The sequence below is a fragment of the Neoarius graeffei genome, chromosome 13 (assembly GCF_027579695.1).
Source record: "Neoarius graeffei isolate fNeoGra1 chromosome 13, fNeoGra1.pri, whole genome shotgun sequence".
NCBI classification, from domain to species: Eukaryota; Metazoa; Chordata; class Actinopteri; order Siluriformes; family Ariidae; genus Neoarius; species Neoarius graeffei.
The window spans coordinates 67934614-67956775 of record NC_083581.1 but is presented as its reverse complement, the minus strand read 5'-3'; the positions used below and the strand labels follow the sequence as shown (position 1 = coordinate 67956775).

The window sequence follows — 22162 nt, the reverse complement described above, 5'->3', positions numbered from 1 at the left end:
GCTTTACGTAAATGAGGAAGTGATTCTAATGTTTGTAAACAAACGAACTGATGTTGTTTAACCTGCATCAGAAAATCTTTGTTCCACTTTCTGCCCACTTTAAGTATTTTCGTAGATCACATTTTGTTAATCATTCGTCGTTGTTTGTATTAATTTCTAGTTTTGTAGTTTACCAATAAACGCCAACAGGGAATCGACACTGTAACCACATGGAAATCCAGGTCAAAGGTCACGTCATTCCTCGAACCAAAATATAAAATGTCCACTGATCTTGTAATATGTGGTAGATATTTACAACAAACTGCAAAAAATATTTTCCGAATGGAATAGAAAAATTTGAATATTATTTCAAGCATGTAATTTTTTTATGTGCTAGGAATTTAATTCTGGTCTAATTCTATTTATTGCAATAGAATTCCAAATACTCTATAAACATTCCATTCTGTTATGAATCAGAAAAAAAATTATAAAAATCACAGCACTTTTATTTATTTATTTTTAAAGTACTTCATCTACTTCAACAATGTTACACAAAGCTCGATCCATAACAGTTGTAAATGTCCCTTAATTCACACTTACCCTAACCCCACTTCTCCCCCCTTCCTCTCTTCCCCATATCTTATTCTTTTATATTTGTATATGTAAATATTTAATTTATCTAGAAGTTTTTCCTCTATTTCTATTCTCCGTTTATCCTGTAATGATGCTGCTGGAATTTTTAATTTCCCTGAGAGAACCCACCCAAAGGGATCAATAAAGTTTTATCTTATCTAATTCCACAGGGTGTCAATAATGGTGGCCACCGGTGAAAGTGATCGCTATTATCGACACCTCACGTGACTTCTCAAACGCACGTTCAGATACAAAATGGCGACTGTCACATGAAAGAGTAAGAAACAAAGTAGGTTTCGACAAGGAGATCATGAAATATCGGTGAATTTGATAAGTAAAAACATGTCCATGATCTTTCCACCATGCTCACCTGCGATGATAACGTCCGGGTTTTCTTCAGATCGCTGATCGTGCTAAAAAAAAATTCCATCTCAGGTAACGAGCTGCGTCATTAGACGACAAGATCAAAGTGTGAGAAGGGTCTTCCGGTTAATTAATTAACCGATGATAACTGTTGTAACTGAAACTCAGCTTTGTAAAACTGTTTATTGGTAAATCTGAAAAGGTGTCGATAATTATGGACTGTCGATAATTGCAGCCACTGCTCTAGCAGTCCCAGGTCCAATGAGTGCAGTTTTATGTGGAAATGAGCTGTAGGTTTTACTGAGCGTCTTACAGAACCAGTCACAGTTCTTCTGGACACTTTGTCACACTCGCTTCATTTTGCACCAAAACCCAGCAGCCTTCATTATGCTTTCTTTTTTAATCTGAAAAAAGTGTTCTCTTATGGAATACGCTACTCCGATACAAACTTTTATTTTCTGTTACGTTTAATTTTGTGCTGGAAAAAAATACGAACGTTTGGAACTCTAAAATGTTTTTGTCCTGACTCGATAATGTAAAAGTCATAAAATAGAAATCTATAGCAAAAAAGCGGCACGGTGGTGTACTGGTTAGCGCTGTCGCCTCACAGCAAGAAGGTCCGGGTTCGAGCCCCGTGGCCGGCGAGGGCCTTTCTGTGCGGAGTTTGCATGTTCTCCCCGTGGGTTTCCTCCGGGTGCTCCGGTTTCCCCCACAGTCCAAAGACATGCAGGTTAGGTTAACTGGTGACTCTAAATTGAGCGTAGGTGTGAATGTGAGTGTGAATGGTTGTCTGTGTCTATGTGTCAGCCCTGTGATGACCTGGTGACTTGTCCAGGGTGTACCCCGCCTTTCGCCCGTAGTCAGCTGGGATATGCTCCAGCTTGCCTGCGACCCTGTAGAACAGGATAAAGCGGCTAGAGATAATGAGAATGAGATAACCAAAAAAAAATAGGGTGCCTAAGACTTTTGCACAGCACAGCACCTCTTATTTTAATACCTGGCTACCTATTGATTCACGCAATTATGCAAAATCAGCCAATCATATGGCAGCAGTACAAAGCAAAATCATGCAGATACATGGTGGAAAAAAAAGAAATTATATAAAATCTCCATAACCTTGACTGTGGCATGGTTGTTGGTGCAGGTTGGTTTTCTGGGTGTTGTGCATTCGGAGATGCTTTTCTGCTCACAACAGTTGTATAGAGTTGTTTGAGTTACCATAGCTGTCCTGTTAGTGCCAGTCAAACGAGTCTGGCCATTCTACTGTGACCTTGCTCATCAACACGGCTTTTCCGTCCACTGAATTGCTGCTCACTGGATGGGTCCCCCCCACAACATTGTGTAAACTCTAGAGATTGGTGTGTGTGTGTGTGTGTGTGTGTGTGTGTGTGTCCCAGGAGATCAGCCATTTCTAAAATACTCAAAGCAGCATGACTGGCAACAACAACCACCACCGCTATGCCAAGTCACTGAGATCATGGTTTCTCCCCCCCGTTCTGATGTCTGAAGTGAACAGAAACTCCTGATGTGCATCTGCATAATTTTACACCTTGGACTGCTGCCACACGGATAACTGCATGAATCAGCAGATACACAGCTGTTCCGAGATACGAGGTTAATGTAGTTACATACAAAGTAGAAATCTGGTTCACCCAAAAGTTGTTCATCGTTCTAACTGAAAATGCAAACTGACTTGTCTGGTACGACTACAAATGATTTAATGAAACCTTATTTACAATTATAAATAAATAAATAAATAAATAAAATGGTTCCATTAAGGCCCGTATATGCTGTGAAGAATATAGAAGAGGGTTAAAAATTACTATCATGACTTATACATGAAGTTGTTGGTGCACAGAAGTGAGGCAAAGTGCATTAGTTTTCAGTCTTTAATCCAAACTGCACAATCCCAATCCACGTGTTATACAAGAAAAAACAGCAAGTGTGCAGCATGCAGACAGCGTGCTAAAATCATCCCTACACATCTGCCCCTGGCTCCGAAACCAACTACACCTAATTTGTCTGGGACTCCTTGTGCCTAAAGCTTTGGCAAGATGAGAAATGCAGACATGCAGAAGTCTGACTCCAGAGAGAGCTGGAAGCAACGCTTAAACTCTCAGCAGCAAAGAGAGAGAGAGAGAGAGAGAGAGAGAGGAAAGGGTGATGCAAGGTCATACATATACACACATTTGCTTTCACTTCCAGGGTAATCATTCCCCACTGGCTCGACTGAAGGAAAGCAGGAAGAACAGGACAAGGGTGAGAGGTCAGAGTCGAGAGAACGAGCAGAAGAACGATGATGGAGTAAAGATGGACGTGTGATGGAACGATGTTATGTGACACTCCAAACTGCATGCTGGAAATTATATTATAACAATAGAACCGAGTTATACAGTATAATCTTATTTATTCTATCCACATTCACTGGATATGAGCAATCGCACGCTCTGATTGGCTACTCTACTACTAGGATATCAGCTCATATACCGTGAGTAGAGAAAAACAAAATGGCGGAGCGCATCAAGTCAGATATATCACTATCAAGTATTTAAAAGAAACAGGAATGGCTAAAAGAATTTAGGGTTTTTTTCCCCTCCTAATATCTCCTGTTCCACACTTTGGCCCAGTTGGCGGCAGTAATGCACCTTTAAGTTTAACCGCAAAAAAAAAAAAAACCCTGAAGAAGAAAATGTCGGCACGTGTTGCTGAACCAACCCCCCCCCCAAAAAAAATTAAACTATGGAAGGAAAGTATCGGATGGTAAGAACGTATCTTTTTTTATTTTTCAATAATTATCATCATTATAGCAGCATTTTTTACAAATCGCTACTGTCGTTTTTATGATCATGGTTGTTTGCATTCTAAGTGGAAATGATTTTGTCGGATGTTTTGTACAGCTTTTACTTATCAAATTTGCAGAAAATAAAAATGCCCCGTTTCTCAAAATCCAGTGAATGTGGATAGAATAAAACAGCTATTCCACTTAATCTCGTCGTACATGGCTTATAGCCGACTCGGTGTTACGTGCCTCGTCAGCCATCAGCTCATGTACGACCTGATTTCATGGAATAACTCTTAAATGTTTCAGCAATGATGTACTAAATGTGTCTAAAAACCTATGGATTAAATTGTCAGGACGGAGAAACAACTTTATTTAGCTCACCGGACGTTTTTCGGAGTCTTCTATACCTTTCGGTTTTAAGACCTACACAATTCCGATCATCCTAATAGCTAAGCTATGAGCGATCATACACACCTACTGTATATCTATATTACATAAATTCACAAATGAGTGTTTAATCAGGTCTGTTAAACATTTAAGCGAAGGAGATCAGATCTAGGAAGATGAGTAGTATGAAGATCACTTTGACTTTAAGCATCAACGGTAGGGATGGCTACAGCAACGCAAAACAAACCTGGGTAAAGGCCTTAGGTGCGGAAGTGCAAGTGTCTAAGCAAGAACTCGAAGACAAGAACAGATTTATACGGATTCATGCCGAGAAGAACTGCCTGATGGATTAGAAGGTAAAGATATCATAAGAAGAGTTTCTACTGTTGTAATGTTTCTTAAAAGCAAATGAAAATGGTTTTGGGAAAAAAGGCAGAAATTCAACAAATTAGCCAGTGTGCTTTAAAAGAACAAAAATAAAAAATAAAAAATAAATCTCTCGCTGCATTGGAAGGGAAGTGTCTTTATCTAGTCTATATAAAATAATACAACAAAATAAAAATGCAAATTAAAGTCGGTTAAACCTATGCAAACTGGTGTTCTTGCCATAGCAGAGCAACAGGCTACGGCGGCAGAAAGCAGCAAGTCAAATTCACACATGCGCAAATTAGCACCGTTTCTTTCAGCTCACCGTAGCCGTCCCCGCAGCTGTCGATGCCTAAAGTCCCTAATGCAGAGAAAGAAAAGCATTAGATCAAAGCAGAGCAGAAGATAGAAGAAAGCCTGGCCAGATTTATATAAGCATTATTCTGGCTGATGGGTAAGTGTGATGGCGGCTGGCTGGTTGCGCTGTGCCTTGACTTACTGTCCAGGATGTCCCCGAGACCCTGGGCCCTGAGCAGATCCTTCAAACGGGTGACTTCATCCTTCAGCTCACGCACCAACTTGGCGTTGGGGTCTTCGTTGATCACGGCATTGCACTTGATCTGCTTGGCTCGGTCGGCGTATCTGTGGGCGTGTGAAAGGGTGCGAGGTGAATTGACGCATACAGCACAAAGAGGAAGCTGAAGAATAAAAGAAAAAAGTGACCGAAGAGAGGAAATTATCAAAAAAAAAAAAAAGTTAAAAAGCAAAAAGATTAACGCTTCGTGTCATTTTTCACAATTAAGAAGAAACCAAAATGAAACTTGGCAGTGAATGTTAAATGTGTCATTTCAAACAATTATTAATTACGAAGTTGCTAAAATGGTCCAAAAAAAAAAAAAATTAACGTCATGTAAAAATCTCTCTATTCTCACGAATATGCAAACGAGACATGCTCCAAGCCGTTCCCCAATACACTGGTTTTAACAATGTTCAAATGCAATCACAGCTAGCCAGCAAGCTAACTGCTAAGAAACTACCCTGGATTTATCACAAATAGAGATCACTGAATGTGATTTTTTTTTTTAAGTCTTAATTTTCTTTGTCATAAATATCACTGATTTATAAAAACACTATATTCAAATCAACAATTCACAATTTAGTTCATCACTATTCTTCAATGTTAGCCACGTTAGCCGCTTTGCTATTTCAGAGCACATCCTGCTGCTAAACCTTTCTAGTCCCATGTTGTTATTCTCAAATAATTAACACTCACTGAACCTACTTTTTGCATAATCAGGTTAAACGATCCAAAAGGATTGCTTTTTAAACAGTTCTTACCTCTGCCAACTTTGTTGGAGACGGTTATGTTCTCGCCTTTGTTTGTTTGGCTGTTCCCAAAGTAACGCAAAAAAGTAATGAACAGAAAGTAATTGGGATGAAATTTGGAGGAAAGGTGAGCCATGAGGCAGGGAACAACTGATTAGAGTTGGATGAAAATCTGGATATGTACGCAGATCCAGGCTCCAGATATGTATGCGGATTCAGGATATTTTTTTTTTTACTGTTCTCAACATAACTCAAAAAGTAGTCAGTGGATTTGGATGAACTTTGGTGGACAGCTTTAGTATTATCCTACGTTCAAGTGATTTGATTTCAATGTTGATAATATGTGGCTTGATCGTGGTATGCACTCTACTGAGTGCCCTTCTAGTGAAATCATGTTTTTAAATTATGCGGTACTTTAATTTCCTTTCACTGCACCAACAAACAGGGAGAGCAGACGAAGGCCATGATGAAGTGTAACGTAATGGAGTATCAGTGTACCTCAAGGTGCTCAGGGTTTCATCATAGTTAATGTCAGCAGGGCTCAGAGCAGCCACCATAGCTGTCCTCGAGTTCCCACCTGGAGCAAAAAGCAATGGGAAGTTAATACGAGTAAAATCCATTTCCTTCAGACATTACTCTCAGCAGAAAAATCTGGAAACATTCCAACACATCAGGAGAGACCTTGAGAAAGAACCGTTTACAGTTGCTACAGACCACAGTGGTTTAAATGACCTTGGTCTTGTATAACTCTAGCTGGTTATATTCTTTCCACATTCACTGGATATGAGCAATTGCATGGTCTGATTGGTTACTCTACTACTAGGATATCAGCTCATATACCGTGAGTAAAGGAAAAACAAAATGGCGGCGCACATCAAGCCAGACATATCACTTTGTTAAAGTATTTAAAAGAAACAGAAATAGCTAAAAGAATATAGGTTTGTGGGCGGCACGGTGGTGTAGTGGTTTGCGCTGTCGCCTCACAGCAAGAAGGTCCGGGTTCGAGCCCCGTGGCCGGCGAGGGCCTTTCTGTGCGGAGTTTGCATGTTCTCCCCGTGTCCGCGTGGGTTTCCTCCGGGTGCTCCGGTTTCCCCCACAGTCCAAAGACATGCAGGTTAGGTTAACTGGTGAGTCTAATGCCGCTTTTCCACTACAACCGCGGTTGAGTCGGGCTGAGCCGTGCCGTGCTGAGTTGGGCTGAGTCGAGCTGAGCGGGGCTGTTGGAGTTGCATTTCGACTACAACCGCGCTGAACCGTGCTGGCTGGAAGTGGGTGGACACATTGGGTGGAGTTAGCAAAAGTGGGTGGACATCACGTGATGTCGTTAAGCGGCGCAAACAGTGACATCAGTGATCTTTTAAGCGGTAGTCTCACGACCCGAATAGTAAACAATAAACATGGAGGACATGGAGTCGTTAATGTTGCTGGTCTTGGTGCTGTGGCTTGTTGTCACCGACAACGCCAACAGATACTGGCAAGAGCGTATAGATGAGGCGAGGCGCATAAGGCTTCAGAAATTCTCGTAATTATTCTTCTTCCGGGTTTACGGTGTTTACAGATCCCAGCGTGCTCGCGGGGTGTGTGCGGGCATGTGAGGACACTCCTCCTCACCAATCAGTGCACAGGGGAGTGTCTCCTCACGCCCCTAGCCCCACTCGGCTCGGTTTGGCTCGCTTCAGCCCCACTCCAAAACTGTGCGAGTTTTAGGGGCTAAGCAGGGCTGAAGCGAGCTGAGTCGTGCTGTTCTTTGGTAGTCGAAACGCGAGCCGTGTTGGGCTGAAGTGAGCTGAAAAAGGGTAGTGGAAAAGGGCCATAAATTGACCGTAGGTGTGAATGTGAGTGTGAATGGTTGTCTGTGTCTATGTGTCGGCCCTGTGATGACCTGGCGACTTGTCCAGGGTGTACCCCGCCTTTCACCCGTAGTCAACTGGGATAGGCTCCAGCTTGTCTGCGACCCTGTAGAACAGGATAAAGCGGCTAGAGATAATGAGATGAGATGTTTTTTTGTCCCGTCCCATAGCTCCCGTTTCACACTCCAGCCCAGTCGGTGGCAGTAATGCACCTTTAAGTTGGTTTGCCAACCGCAAAAAAAAAAAAAAAAACCTGAAGAAGAAAATAATGGCAGAACATGATGAACCAACCGAGGACGAAATAAAAACTACTCAAAAACACCCCCCCCAAAAAAAAGAAAAAAAAAAGGCAACAAAATATGGAATGAAAGTATTTCATGGTAAGAACTTTTTTTTCAAGAATTATCATTATAGCATTTTTCACAAACAAAACCGGTTTGTTTACATTCTAAGCGGAAATTATTTTGTCAGACGTTTTGTATGAAGTTTTTAATTTATCGAATTTGCAAAAAAAAAAAGTTTTTTAAAAAATCCTCCGTTTGTCAAAATCCAATGAATGAGTGGAAAAATGGTTTATTATATCCACAATCTCATCGTACATGGCTTATAGCCGACTCGGCGCTACATACCTTGTTGGCTATCAGCTCACGTACAATTCGCTTTCATGGAATAACTGTTAAATATTATACTGTATAGTTTTAGTGAACCACGAGTTGGCCTAGTGGTTAGCGTGTCTGCCTCTCAATCGGTAGATCGCGAGCTCTACTTGCAGTCAGGTCATACCAAAGACCATCATAAAAATGGTCCCTACTGGCGTCTGGCAAGGCACGCTCCAATACAGATGCGAGTGGGGAGTCAAACTCTCATGGTTACCAGAGGACTAACCCCCCCACTGTAACCCTAGCTGTATAGGCGAGAGGCCAAGGGCTATAGAAACGGAGATCGGCAGTGCACTATGCGCCATATGGTGCAGGAAGGACTGGAGGTTTTTTTCGTACAGTTTTATTCTAATCTTATGTATAGTATTGTGTGACCTGCACTGTCTGAATGAATGTTACTGTGTAATGAATTAAAATTATAAGTTATATCATTATTATTATTTTTAATCTGAAGTTGGTAGTTGAGCACACATACCCAAATTCTCTCTCAGGAGCCATGTGAGAACAGAGTCACGGTAAGGAATGAAGTCTGTCTTCTTTTTCTTCTTGCTCTGTTTCACAAGAACAGCAATTAAAACCCACTCTGGGAAGATCGTGTGTTAGACCCATGACGCAGTTATGGTTGAAACAAAACAGGCTAGTCATTAATGATGGAGTGGTAATGCAGAGAACAGCGTTTTTCAACCTTTTTTGTGCACATTTTTGACAATAGAGGAAGAAAAAAAAAATCCTACGGCACGTGGGATTACAAAATGAAACACAGCGGCCCATGTAATATTACGTAATCGTATAAGGACTTGCTATACTCTCTCCTGTATAGATGAACAAAAAGCTAATATCCTGGCAGGAATTGATGTAATGCACACACGGAGTGTTCCACAACTGCTCTCGGTCATTCTGTTTTCACATTACATTACATTAATGACATTTAGCAGACGCTCTTATCCAGAGCGATGTACAACATACCCAGAGCAGCCTGGGGAGCAGTTGGGGGCGAGTTGCCTTGCTCAAGGGCACTTCAGCCATTCCTGATGGTCCAGGGAATCGAACCGGCAACCTTTTGGTCCCAAAGCTGCTTCTCTAACCATGAAGCCATGGTTTTTAGTTTTTGTTTTAGCAATTAGGCTTGAAAAGCCAAGCTCACATAGCAGACATGTTCTGGAAAATGGCAGCAATGTTGAAATACCTCTGTTTGCAACAACTGGAAAATCCTAACGGTCTACTTTCATGTCTAATTCTACTGTCGGAAATTAACAAGTTAATTAATAATCACACTCCCTACTGCCACCCACAGGCATACAGGAGTATTTAATTAGACGTTAAGTTTGCCTAACACCAATAACGCAACCGTCAATGTTCACCGAGAGCTGGATGAAATCAGTTCTTTGGCGCAACCCGGGATTCATTTTTCCGGCCCTATTAAGTCGAACTGAATCATTTCCCATGGCACCCCGGACACTCTTTCATGGCACACTAATGGCTGAAAAACAAGGCGGGTATAGGTTCGCTAGTGAAGATGTAAAAGGTTAGATAATGCCGGGATTGTCTGGAATAGGAGTTAAGAGGATTCTGGATGAACACAGGAGCACAGTTTACCTTGCTGGTACAGTTATCCTGGGTAGGGAAGCATGTGCAGGAGAGAAAGAGAGACAGACAGACAGCACACACTGCAGTCAGACAAGCAGGAAAGACAGAGACAGACAGGAAGTCCATGCCAGACTAACAGACTCCAGAATAATGCTTGATAATACTCACCACCTCAGCCAAGGCAGAGATGACCTTTCCTAGGGTTGTCAGAGATTTGTTGATGTTTGCACCTTCCTGTGAAGCAAAAAAAAAGTGACTGATTGAATTTATTTGATAAATGAAATGATCTTTAACAAGGACAACAGCAATAAAAACTAAATTTGTTTTTCCGCCTCAGCATTTTGTCAGGATTTGACCTTTTTTCCTTTCAAATATGTTACGTCACGTTAAAGGGGAACTGAAGGCAAATTTTATCATCATCAAAATTCTATTTCTTGTTTTATTAAATATAGGAATGCATTTTTGATCGCTATTTTGTGACTGCTATAGCAAGTTATGAGTGCTTGAAATATGCTACGTAATACATCAGTCCGTATGTCAAAGCGATGGCCGTAAACGAGATTCGTCGAGACCTGTGCGAGACATCGTAGGACGGAATAAAACGTACAGCGGGAATCAAAGTGACCGACATCTGCCAACGTTGTCAAAAGACGCGCACGCCCTCTTTCGAATGCTGATGTAATCAAGCCGGAAGTTTTGTTTGTTTTGATAGCAATCAGGAAAGTTTGAAAAAAGTAGGCGGTAATCATCATTTAAACTCGTTTTTGTGCAATACTTCGTTTGGAAAAAACAGTTTTCAAAACGGCGGCACTGACACCTGGCTGACACGTCACGTTTCGAAGTCTCGTGAAGATCGCGCGGATAAGCGACACCTGCCGTGGACCAAACGAGCTAAATTCAACACGGCTAAAAGCCGAATAGGCCGATAAGTATAATATTTAATTGCAATTAGTTGTCAAGACGAGTCACGATATAAGGTTACTAAAACCGAAAACGTAATTGAATAGCACGTTAATTAAGAAATAAAGAAAGTTTAACCTCCTAAGGCCCAAGCTGTTTTTTTACATGCATTTTTTATTTCTCTTTGCTATTTGGGCTTATTAGAACCTGATTAGAATAAAAACTAAGCATCATCTTTTGATAAGATGTACTTTTAGAGAAAAAGTATGTCCACATATGTGGATTCTTGTTCCGAATTTCCATAAAGTGCTGTCCACGCATGTGACCGCTAAGCCCTAGGAGGTTAAAAATGACTTCAGTTCTCCTTTAATATATACCAGACTTGTACCAGAAAAAAAAAGCTAAATAACTTGCCCGGTCATATCCCCGTCCAAAAGCAATTGTACTTAAAATGATTCCTCTACAGTCTACTGCTTCACTGTGGTCAGTGATGGACATGTTACAACAGATGCGTCAGTGTTATTTCAGTGTCTCTCTTTAAAGCAGCATCTGTTCTTGTAAAATTCTGTGTCCACATGTACTGGACACTAAAATGAGTGTGTACCTTCAGACGCGTGCCTTTGGCCCCAGTTGAGTCAGCACGCTCACTGCCTGCCAGATCCACCAGGCTGATTTTGCTGACCTGAAACAAGATACGACAGGGACATTCATACCTCAGACACCAATCAAACGAACAGAACAGGTCTCCATGGTGGTTGTTTACATGCTTTCTGTACATCACAACGAGCCTATACCCTTCCTTTTCCTTTACAGCTGTTTTTGTCTTCATCAAGATTCAAAAGGCCATTAGTTCATTAAAGCACATCACAGATTTACTTGCCCATAAGCCAAACTCCACTTTTCTGCTCTACAGCCCTCATATTTGGCTGGCAAGGGAACACTGGATGGAGTATAGCGAGATCGAGGGTTTAAGTACAGCCTGTGTAGTAAAAACTAATGCAGTGAAAATGTACAATGGCTACAGTATGCGTCAAAGCAACAGAGACGCTTTTGTGCTTCAAGCAGTCATACAATAAGCTCTATACAGGACTAGTAGGACATCTCCCTCCCTCCCTCCCTCCCTCCGAAGCCCACAGCATCCCTCTACACCCTCCCTTAGACTCTCTCCCTGTGCAAATGTGCTTTCAGGGGTTGAGGTGATGGTTCTGACCTTTTCTGTGGACAGGTCTGTCTCGCTGTCATGCTTCTTTTGTGTGAAGACAATGGTGAAGACGGCATGCGAGCGGCTGCTGGTCTCGTTCATGTTAGTAGCAGCGACGGTCCTGGAGAAAAGAGAGGAGTTGAGGGACAATGATATTAAAACCTCACCTCATATCACATCACATGCTCATGTTGATATATTGGCGAGGGAAAATCTCTCAAATATAGGCAAATTTATCAAATATTTCTTATTTTGAGAGTACTATAAATCAGATAACCTTAATTCTGCCTGTTTTATCGATTTTATTACAGGCATTTAAGAGACGAGGAAAGCAGGCGGTTATACAGGGAGACGAGACAGAAGGCAAAAAGAGTGGTACCGAAAGCGAAAGCAGATGCATACCAGGAGTTGTACAAAAGACTGGAGACCAAAGAAGGAGCGAAAGACCTGTACAGACTAGCTAGGCAGAGAAACAGGGAAGCGAGGGATGAAAGATGATGTCAATGGAAATGTGCTGACAAACAAAGAGAGTGTATTAAGAAGGTGGAAAGAGGACTTTGAGGATTTATTAAATGAGGAGAATCCAAGAGAGAAAAGGTCAGATTCGTTGGAGACAGCAAATCAGGAAGCAGAGTTGGTTAGTAAGGATGAGGTGAGGGCAGCCATGAAAAGAATGAAGACTGGGAAAGCAGTCGGACCAGATGGTATCCCGATTGAGGCTTGGAGATTTTTGGGTGAGACGGCTGTGGAGTTCCTAACGAGATTGTTTAATAAGATCCTAGAGAATGAGAAAATGCCAAATGAATGGAGAAAGAGTGTGCTAGTCCCAATATACAAGAATAAGGGAGGTGTACAGAGCTGCAGTAATTACAGAGGAATAAAATTGATGAGCCACACCATGAAGCTATGGGAAAGGGTATTGGAGGCGAGATTGAGAAGAGAGGGAGCAATCCGTGAACAGCAGTACGGGTTTATGCCAAGGAAGAGCACATCGGATGCAATTTTTGCTTTAAGAATGTTAATGGAGAAGTACAGAGAAGGCCAGAGAAAGCTACACTGTGTGTTTGTAGACCTAGAGAAGGCATACGATAGAGTGCCGAGAGAGGAGTTATGGTATTGTATGAGAAAGCGTGGAGTGAATGAGAAGTATATCAGAGTGATGCAAGACATGTATGAGAACAGTGAAACAGCAGTGAGGTGTGCAGCTGGAACAACTGAATGGTTCAAGGTGAAGGTGGGACTCCATCAAGGATCTGCTTTGAGTCCTTTCTTGTTTGCCATAGTGATGGATAGCTTGACGGACGAAGTGAGGCAAGAGTCACCATGGAACATGATGTTTGTGGATGATGTTGTGATATGTGGTGAAAGCAGAAAGGAGGTTGAGTTGGGTTTGGAGAGATGGAGGTATGCATTGAAACGAAGAGGAATGAAGGTGAGCAGGAGCAAAACAGAATACATGTGCATCAATGAGAATGAGGATGAGAGTGTAGTGAAGATGCAAGGAGCAGGCGTAAAGAAAGTTGGTGAATTCAAGTACCTGGGGTCAACTGTGCAGGAAAATGGAGGCCGCGATAGTGAGGTGAGAAAGAGAGTTCAGGCAGGGTGGAGCAGGTGGAGAAGGATTTTGGGAGTCATTCGTGATAGGAAAGTCCCAGCAAAAGTGAAAGGTAAGATGTATAAGACAGTAGTGAGAGCAGCTGTGATGTATGGACTGGAGACCGTACCCTTAACGAAGAGAGAGGAGGCAAAGTTGGAGGTGGCGGAGTTGAGGATGTTAAGGTTTGCGATGGGAGGTTGGACAGGATAAGGAACGAGCACATCAGAGGGACAGCACATGTGGAGAGCTTGGGAATTAAGCTAAGAGAGATGAGACTGAGATGGTACGGGCACATCCTGAGAAGAAAATGTTGAGAATGAGAAGGAGAATGTTGAGGATGGAGCTGCCAGACACACGAAAACAAGGAAGGCCAAAGAGGAGATACATGGATGTGGTGAGAGAGGACATGAAAGTGGCAGGTGTGGTAGAGAAGGATGTGGAAGACAGGGAGCAATGGAGACAAAAGCTCCTCTGTGGTGACCCCTAATCGGGAGCAGCCAAAAGAAGAAGATTACAGGCATTTAAGACAGACAGATGCTCTTATCCAGAGCAACGTACAATAAGACCCTGACATACCCACAGCAGTGGGCAGCCTGGGGGGCAGTATGGGCTTAGGTGCCTTGCTCAAGGCAGGCTTGTAGTACTCGAGTCCGACTTGTGCCCCAATTTTAAGGACTCGTGACTTGACTTGGGCTTGAGAACTGATGACTCGGACTTGTGCATTAACTGCATTCAGACTCGTAAATTGGAGACGAGGTCTTGGATTTTTTCTTGACTTTTTTTGTAACATGCCAGAATAATTTGGCATAAGATATTTATACATTAATTTTATACTAATTTCGTGCAAGAGAAGCACATTCACCTGTTCATACGTCATGTTCAGGAACAAACTAATGTTCATGGCGCTAAAATGCCTGGAGAGAACGCCCCTAGGATTGTCCGATTTGCTAATACAGACTTCTCGTGCAGTGGGAAAAAAATGCACTGCTGTGTTTTCCGTGTGTATGTAGAAGAACTATCAAGGAGACGATGGGGACAACCTCGAACTTCAATCGTCATTTGGTAAGACTCCACCCAGAGAAGGAAGGTGACATGCTATGTTCATTGCTCTGTTGACAGTGGGGCTTGTGTTGAACTCAACTCGGATCAGTAATGGACTCAACTCAAAATTTTCTTTCATGACTTGACCACTATGGACTCAAGACTGGACTCGGATTCAAGGTTTAGTGACTTGACTGTAACACTGGCTCAGGTGCACTTCAACCATTCCTGCTGGTCCAGGGAATCAAACCAGCGACCTTCTGGTACCACAGCTGCTTCTCTAACCTTTAGGCAATGGCTTCCCGCATTGCTCTGGCAGATAAATTTGCATCTTTATAGAAGTAAATGGTAAAAAATTAGGGTGTGGGGAGAGAATATCTGGCAATAGAACAAAACTATTTCAAACTTGACATTAGTTTAAAAAAAGTCTATAGACTTAACAAACATATTTGGCTTACTGTCAGAGACTCAGATTGTTTTGCAAGTCAAGGGGCCCACAGGGCCCCTCCTGGGAAAAAACAGGGGCCCATTTCTACAATGGGGGGCCCAGTGATTATCCTTCAGTTGAAGCGAACCTAGTGAGCGAAGCGAGCCCAATGAACAGCTGGGGCAGCCCAGGGGCTGTTTTTTTCTTCTCAATTCTGGTTTTTTTTTTGGTATTAGAAGCCATATGAAGCAATGTAGATGACAAAAATCAATGCTTCAACCAAATATATTGAGATATTGTTTAATCAGTGGCAATATTTTGGAATTTCAACCACAGGCCACTATATATCACATCTATATTATCTCCTCCTTGTAAATTATAATTTATTTTATTAACTTGTTTTCAGTTTGGTGTAGGTCTATAGTAGTAGTAGTCACCAGTGGTAGTAGTAGTAGTAGTGGTTGCTGTTGTAGTAGTTGATGTTGCAGTAGTAGTTGTTGTTGTAAATCTAGTAAGACTAATTACCTTGGGTATCAGGGGTATCAGTTTTTTCAGGTGAATGTACTCTCTTTCTGCCGAAGAATGACAAAATAGATGCATTTTTCTTTTTTTCTTATCCATGTTTTCTTGTCTCTTTCGAATATTCGTACATAGACCGTAAGACGCCACCTAGCGAAAGACTTGGATCAGGTTTTACTCGCTTGGGACGCTACAAACGGGGCGGCGTAAATGCACGAACGGGTCCGACGTATATTCAACATGGCGGCGGTCAAAACATTCATCCGATGCTGAAATCTGTTGAATATCCAGATAATTATGTTGGAAGTTGTATATTTGTGCAAGATTTTCGATATTGAGACCATGAAGTCAAGTAATACGCCACGAAAAGTTCCAAATGGGGCATAAAATGCTCGCATCCATATTGGCCCCTGCCCCTCTCGACAATGCGTTCATTATTCGAAATAGTGCGTCTTAGATGCGGGCGCGCCAACAATCTGAGTCTCTGTACTGTAATCTTATAACAGGAAATACTGGATAAATAGTCTGAGAATAACAGACTCAAGAAGAGTTTTATCCCTAGAGTCATAACCCTGCTGAATGCAAACATGCACTAACCCCACTCCTTGTTGACTGTTCCATATTATTTATTATCTTTTATTTGTTATCCACCTGGGCGGCACGGTGGTGTAGTGGTTAGCGCTGTCGCCTCACAGCGAGAAGGTCCTGGGTTCGAGCCCCGGGGCCGGCGAGGGCCTTTCTGTGCGGAGTTTGCATGTTCTCCCCGTGTCCGCGTGGGTTTCCTCCGGGTGCTCCGGTTTCCCCCACAGTCCAAAGACATGCAGGTTAGGTTAACTGGTGACTGTAAATTGACCGTAGGTGTGAATGTGAGTGTGAATGGTTGTCTGTGTCTATGTGTCAGCCCTGTGATGACCTGGCGACTTGTCCAGGGTGTACCCCGCCTTTCGCCCGTAGTCAGCTGGGATAGGCTCCAGCTTGCCTGCGACCCTGTAGAAGGATAAAGCGGCTAGAGATGATGTGATGTGATGTGATGTGTTATCCACCTCAATAGTGCAATAATAGCAAATGCAATATTCACTTTTTTTTTATGTATGTTGTATGTGTTGTATGTTTTGGGTAATGTTCTATTTTATGTGGTCTTGTGTGGGTGTTTTTTTTTTGGGAGGGGGGTCTGTTCTATTCCTATGTAGTCTTGTTCTATTTCATGTGGTCTTGCGTTTTAATGTTAGCTTTTAATTTCGTTGTACTTGGTACAATGACAAATTGATTCTGAAATCACTATATTCAAGTCTTTTTTTTTTGCAGTGTAACAGGACTTTGTCAACTGGTAGATTGTGATCTGGTTGTGGATCTAGGAAAGCATTTCACCTATTCATGTATCTGAACCAAGTACTCGCTTTATAATAATCTCATCTCATCTCATTATCTCTAGCCGCTTTATCCTTCTACAGGGTCGCAGGCAAGCTGGAGCCTATCCCAGCTGACTACGGGCGAAAGGCGGGGTACACCCTGGACAAGTCGCCAGGTCATCACAGGGCTGACACATAGACACAGACAACCATTCACACTCACGTTCACACCTACGGTCAATTTAGAGTCACCAGTTAACCTAACCTGCATGTCTTTGGACTGTGGGGGAAACCGGAGCACCCGGAGGAAACCCACGCGGACACGGGGAGAACATGCAAACTCCGCACAGAAAGGCCCTCGCCGGCCACGGGGCTCGAACCCAGGACCTTCTTGCTATGAGGCGACAGTGCTAACCACTACACCACCGTGCCGCCGCTTTATAATAATAATAATAATAGGCAGCACGGTGGTGTAGTGGTTAGCGCTGTTGCCTCACAGCAAAAAGGTCCAGGTAGAGGTCTGCGTGGGACAGAATTTTCAGTCCCGCTCCCGCCTGCTCCCACATTGTGCAGTCCTGCTCCCGCCCGCTCCCGCAAAGAATTATGATTTTCAGTCCCGCTCCCGCCTGCCATATTTTGTCCCGCTCCCGCCCGCAAATCCCGTATGATGCAGACGTTCGTGTTATTTCTCACAAAAGGTCTTGTCATTGGCTTGGGGAATTAAACATGCTGAGCTTAGCTGAGCTCTCCACTGACCGATCCTTCATTTATTGTAAGTTTATTGTTTAGACTCTGACATTCTGCTGACACATTCCAAGTTGAGCGCTGCATGCGCTCATAATTGACAGCTTTTGCTTTGATTGACAGCTCTCGTTTTGCGCACTCGCACTCCCACTTCCGAGTCTGTGGCGTTATGATTCCAACCGCAATTTCATTCTCCTCTCATATGAAGTGCTGCGCAACCACAACCAGCTCCTCAGATTATACACTGTCTATTTCTAGCTTTAAATTGAACAATCTGTGCGATACATAGTCCTTTTTAATACTAGTTAATACTTTTTTTAATACTTTTTAATACTTAGGACTAATACTCTTGACTTTTTAACGGTAAATGTACCTCTTTTTAAAGCAGCATTTACTTCTGAAGCACTGTGAGCTTCACTAGAGGAGCTCTGCTCTTCTGCCATGATCGGAGATCTCAAACACGGAAGAGCGGAAAGGAATCGGAAACGTTCGCGAGATTAGACCACATCCGCAAATTTAGGCATCTTAAAATGTTTTTATTAATGCCAAATAAAATATCCAGCACAAATTATATACGATAGACATAAATTAATAATTTATACATTTTATTTTAAACACGTTTTTAGTTAGCGGGACTGCAGCTTATCACCTCTCCCGCCCGCGCCCGCATTGTGCGCTCCCCCTCCCGCCCGCAATGAGCTTTCAAAATTTGTCCCGCGCCGCACTGCTTTGCGTCGGGTCCCGCGGGACTCCCGCGGGAGTGCAGGGCTCTAGGTCCAGGTTCGAGCCCCGTGTCCGGCGAGGGCCTTTCTGTGTGGAGTTTGCATGTTGTGTCTGCGTGGGTTTCCTCCGGGTGATCCGGTTTCCCCCACAGTCCAAAGACGTGCAGGTTAGGTTAACTGGTGACTCTAAATTGACCGTAGGTGTGAATGTGAGTGTGAATGGTTGTCTGTGTCTATGTGTCAGCCCTGTGATGACCTGGCGACTTGTCCAGGGTGTACCCCGCCTTTCACCCGTAGTCAGCTGGGATAGGCTCCAGCTTGCCTACGACCCTGTAGAACAGGATAAAGCGGCTAGAGACAGTGAGAAGAGATAATAATAATAAAAACCCACCCCACTGGCCATTGTTCTCTAGTTTTCTAAACTTTTAGCAGTGCAGATCCTCTGTTGTGGATTAAAAATTTACATTCGTTTAGGTAACAGGTAAAGCAGAAAGCAGCCCATCAGAACAGCGAGAGACGAGTTTTCACAGACTATTATAGATTGCTCATTTCACCTACAGTACCTTCTCTTACCTAAGCCAATGATGAAAACCAGCCAGAGATACAAGTGCAGTTTATTCAAAACACGTATCTCACCTTTTGACCCCATGGCGCTAATGCCAAACATTAAAAATCAAATCAAAACAACCTTGAATGGTCTTATTTCTAGCCATCTGCAGCCATTAAAATGTAATTGTTGTTTCCATTTCATAATTTTATGTAACTGGACTGTTATAGGGCGGCACGGTGGTCAACATTGTTGCCTCACAACAAGCAGGTTCTGGTTTTGAACTTGCCGGCCAATCGGAGCCTTTCTGTGTGGAGTTTGCATGTTCTCCTTGGGGTGCTCTGGTTTTCTCCCACAGTCCAAAGACAGACATGCAGATTAGGTCAACTGGCTACTCAAAATTGCCCATAGGTGCGAATGGCTGTCTGTCTTTTTGTGTTAGCCCTGCGATAGACTGGTGACCTGTCCAGTATGGACCCTACCTCTCACTTGAAGTCAACTAGGATTGGCTCCAGCTTCCCCCCACGACTCTCAACAGATAAGTGGTATAGATAATGGATGGATGGTTACAAAATTTACTTGAACAGCCCTGGTCTATTAATGCGGCAATAAATGAAAATAGTATTTGTTTTACAGTTAGTGAGTAGCAGTTGAATCAAACAATGCTGTAAAAAGTACTGATATTGTCCATTATATTTAAAAAAAAAAAAAATCATCAAGATGTGATCTACAACCCCTGGCAAAAATTATGGAATCACTACTCTTGGAGGATGTTCATTCAGCTGTTTTACTTTGTAGCAAAAAAGCAAAATCACAGATCTCATCTTGTTATCTCTAGCCGCTTTATCCTGTTCTACAGGGTCGCAGGCAAGCTGGAGCCTATCCCAGCTGACTACGGGCGAAAGGCGGGGTACACCCTGGACAAGTCGCCAGGTCATCACAGGGCTGACACATAGGCCAAGTTTACATTAGACCGTATCTGTCTCGTTTTCTTCGCGGATGCACTGTCTGTTTACATTAAACCGCCTGGAAACGCCGGGAAACGGGAATCCGCCAGCGTCCACGTATTCAATCCAGATCGTGTCTGGTCCGGTGCTGTGTAAACATTGAGAATACGTGGATACGCTGTCCTGAGCTCTAGCTGGCGTCGTCATTGGACAACATCACTGTGACATCCACCTTCCTGATTCGCTGGCATTGGTCATGTGACGCGACTGCTGAAAAACGGCGCGGACTTCCGCCTTGTACCACCTTTCATTAAAGAGTATAAAAGTATGAAAATACTGCAAATACTGATGCAAATACTGCCCATTGTGTAGTTATGATTGTCTTTAGGCTTGCCATCCTTCCACTTGCAAGTGGTAAGTGACGCGCATGCCCGACATGCACTGAGATCACACACAGCGGCTCAGTCCCGAATCACTGCTCGTGCGCTCCACTCGCTCTCTTTGTGAGCTGCGCAGGGCCGGAGTGCGCACCCTCCAGAGGGCACTCGCTGTTCAGGGCGGAGTGATTTGGAGCGCAGGATGCCTGCGGAGCCGAGCGTATCCGTGTATTGGCGTTGCTGTGTGCAGGCGAATTGTGTATTGGCGTTGCTGTGTGCACACTAATCGTTTTAAAAACGTTAATCTGATGATCCGCTGATACGGTCTAATGTAAACACCACCTTAGACACAGACAACCATTCACACTCACATTCACACCTACGGTCAATTTAGAGTCACCAGTTAACCTAACCTGCATGTCTTTGGACTGTGGGGGAAACCGGAGCACCCGGAGGAAACCCACGCGGACACGGGGAGAACATGCAAACTCCACACAGAAAGGCCCTCGCCGGCCGCTGGGCTCGAACCCAGACCTTCTTGTTGTGAGGCGACAGCGCTAACCACTGCACCACCGTACCGCCCCAAAATCACAGATATGACAATTATTTTATTTAACAGCTGAAAATTCTGGTGCTGTAAAATATACCTCAACAAAATTAAATGAATTTGTTGTAATTAATGAAACTTTTTAAGCAGAGGGAAAAAAAAAATTATGGAAATCACCCTATAAATTGCATTTCTAAAACAAACACCCGCACAAGCCTCAATATGCAAATTAGTCTGCAGTTAAAAGAGTGTGTTTGTAGACCTTCACGAGCTATTATACCTGGCTGATTGACAGGAAACATGGCCCCAACAAGAGAGCCGTCAGTTGAAACAACAGAAAAGGATTATCGTATAAAAGGATTATACTTCCTTCAAGAAAGTAATCCAACACGGAGTGTGGCAAAAGATTTCGGTTGCTCCCAGTCAGCTGTGTCTAAAATTTGGAGCAAGTACAAACAAAATGGGAAGGTTGTAAAAGGGAAACATACAGGTCGCCCAAGGAAGCGGTCAAAGCGTCAGGACAGGAAACTCGAAGCAATATGCCTTGAAAATAGAAAATGCACAACAAAAGGAATGGGCAGAAACAGGAGTCAATGTTTGTGACCGAACTGTAAGAAAATCGGCTGAAAGAAATGGGATTTAGATACAGAAAAACCAAACATAAACCATCATTAAAGGGGAACTGAAGTCATTTTTAAACTTGCTTTATTTCTTAATTAACGTGTTATTCAATTACGTTTTCGGTTTTAGTAACCTTATATCGTGACTCGTATTGGCAACTAATTTCAATTAAATATTATACTTATCGGCCTATTCGGTTTTTAGCCGTGTTGAATTTAGTTCGTTTGGTCCACGGCAGGCGTCGCTTATCCGCGCGATCTTCACGAGACTTGTGCGAGACTTCGAAACGTGAAGCGTCAGCCAAGTGTCAGTGCCGCCATTTTGAAAACTATTTTCCAAACAAAATATTGCACAAAAACGAGTTTAAATCACGATTACTGCCTACTTTTTTCAAACTTTCCTGATTGCTATCAAAACAAACAAAACTTCCGGCTTGATTACGTCAGCATTCGAAAGAGGGCGCGCGCGTCTTTTGACAACGTCAGCAGATGTTGGTCACTTTGATTTCCGCTGTACGTTTTACTTCCGTCCTACGATGTCTCGCACAGGTCTCGACAAATCTCGTTTACGGCCATTGGTTTGACATATGGACTGATATATTACAGAGCATATTTCAAACACTCATAACTTGCTATAGCAGCGACAAAATAGCGATCAGAAATGCATTCCGATATTTAATAAAATGAGAGAA

At 42.9% G+C, this 22162-nt stretch overlaps 1 protein-coding gene across 6 annotated transcripts in view; it reads right to left on the bottom strand.

The window, feature by feature from the left end:
* The window catches only part of kif1b (kinesin family member 1B), a 286078-nt gene that overhangs the window by 173495 nt on the left and 90421 nt on the right, over nt 1-22162 (bottom strand). For 4 of the 6 annotated variants that reach the window (XM_060938398.1, XM_060938399.1, XM_060938401.1 and 1 more), the window contains exons 7-13: nt 12043-12154; nt 11437-11514; nt 10101-10166; nt 8821-8896; nt 6335-6413; nt 5010-5152; nt 4836-4871 (exon numbers count right to left, since the gene is read on the bottom strand). In XM_060938398.1, coding sequence (XP_060794381.1) covers nt 4836-4871; nt 5010-5152; nt 6335-6413; nt 8821-8896; nt 10101-10166; nt 11437-11514; nt 12043-12154 — 590 coding nt within the window. The remainder of the gene's footprint in view (nt 1-4835; nt 4872-5009; nt 5153-6334; nt 6414-8820; nt 8897-10100; nt 10167-11436; nt 11515-12042; nt 12155-22162) is intronic. The other 2 variants (XM_060938400.1, XM_060938402.1) reach the window with 1 other exon arrangement.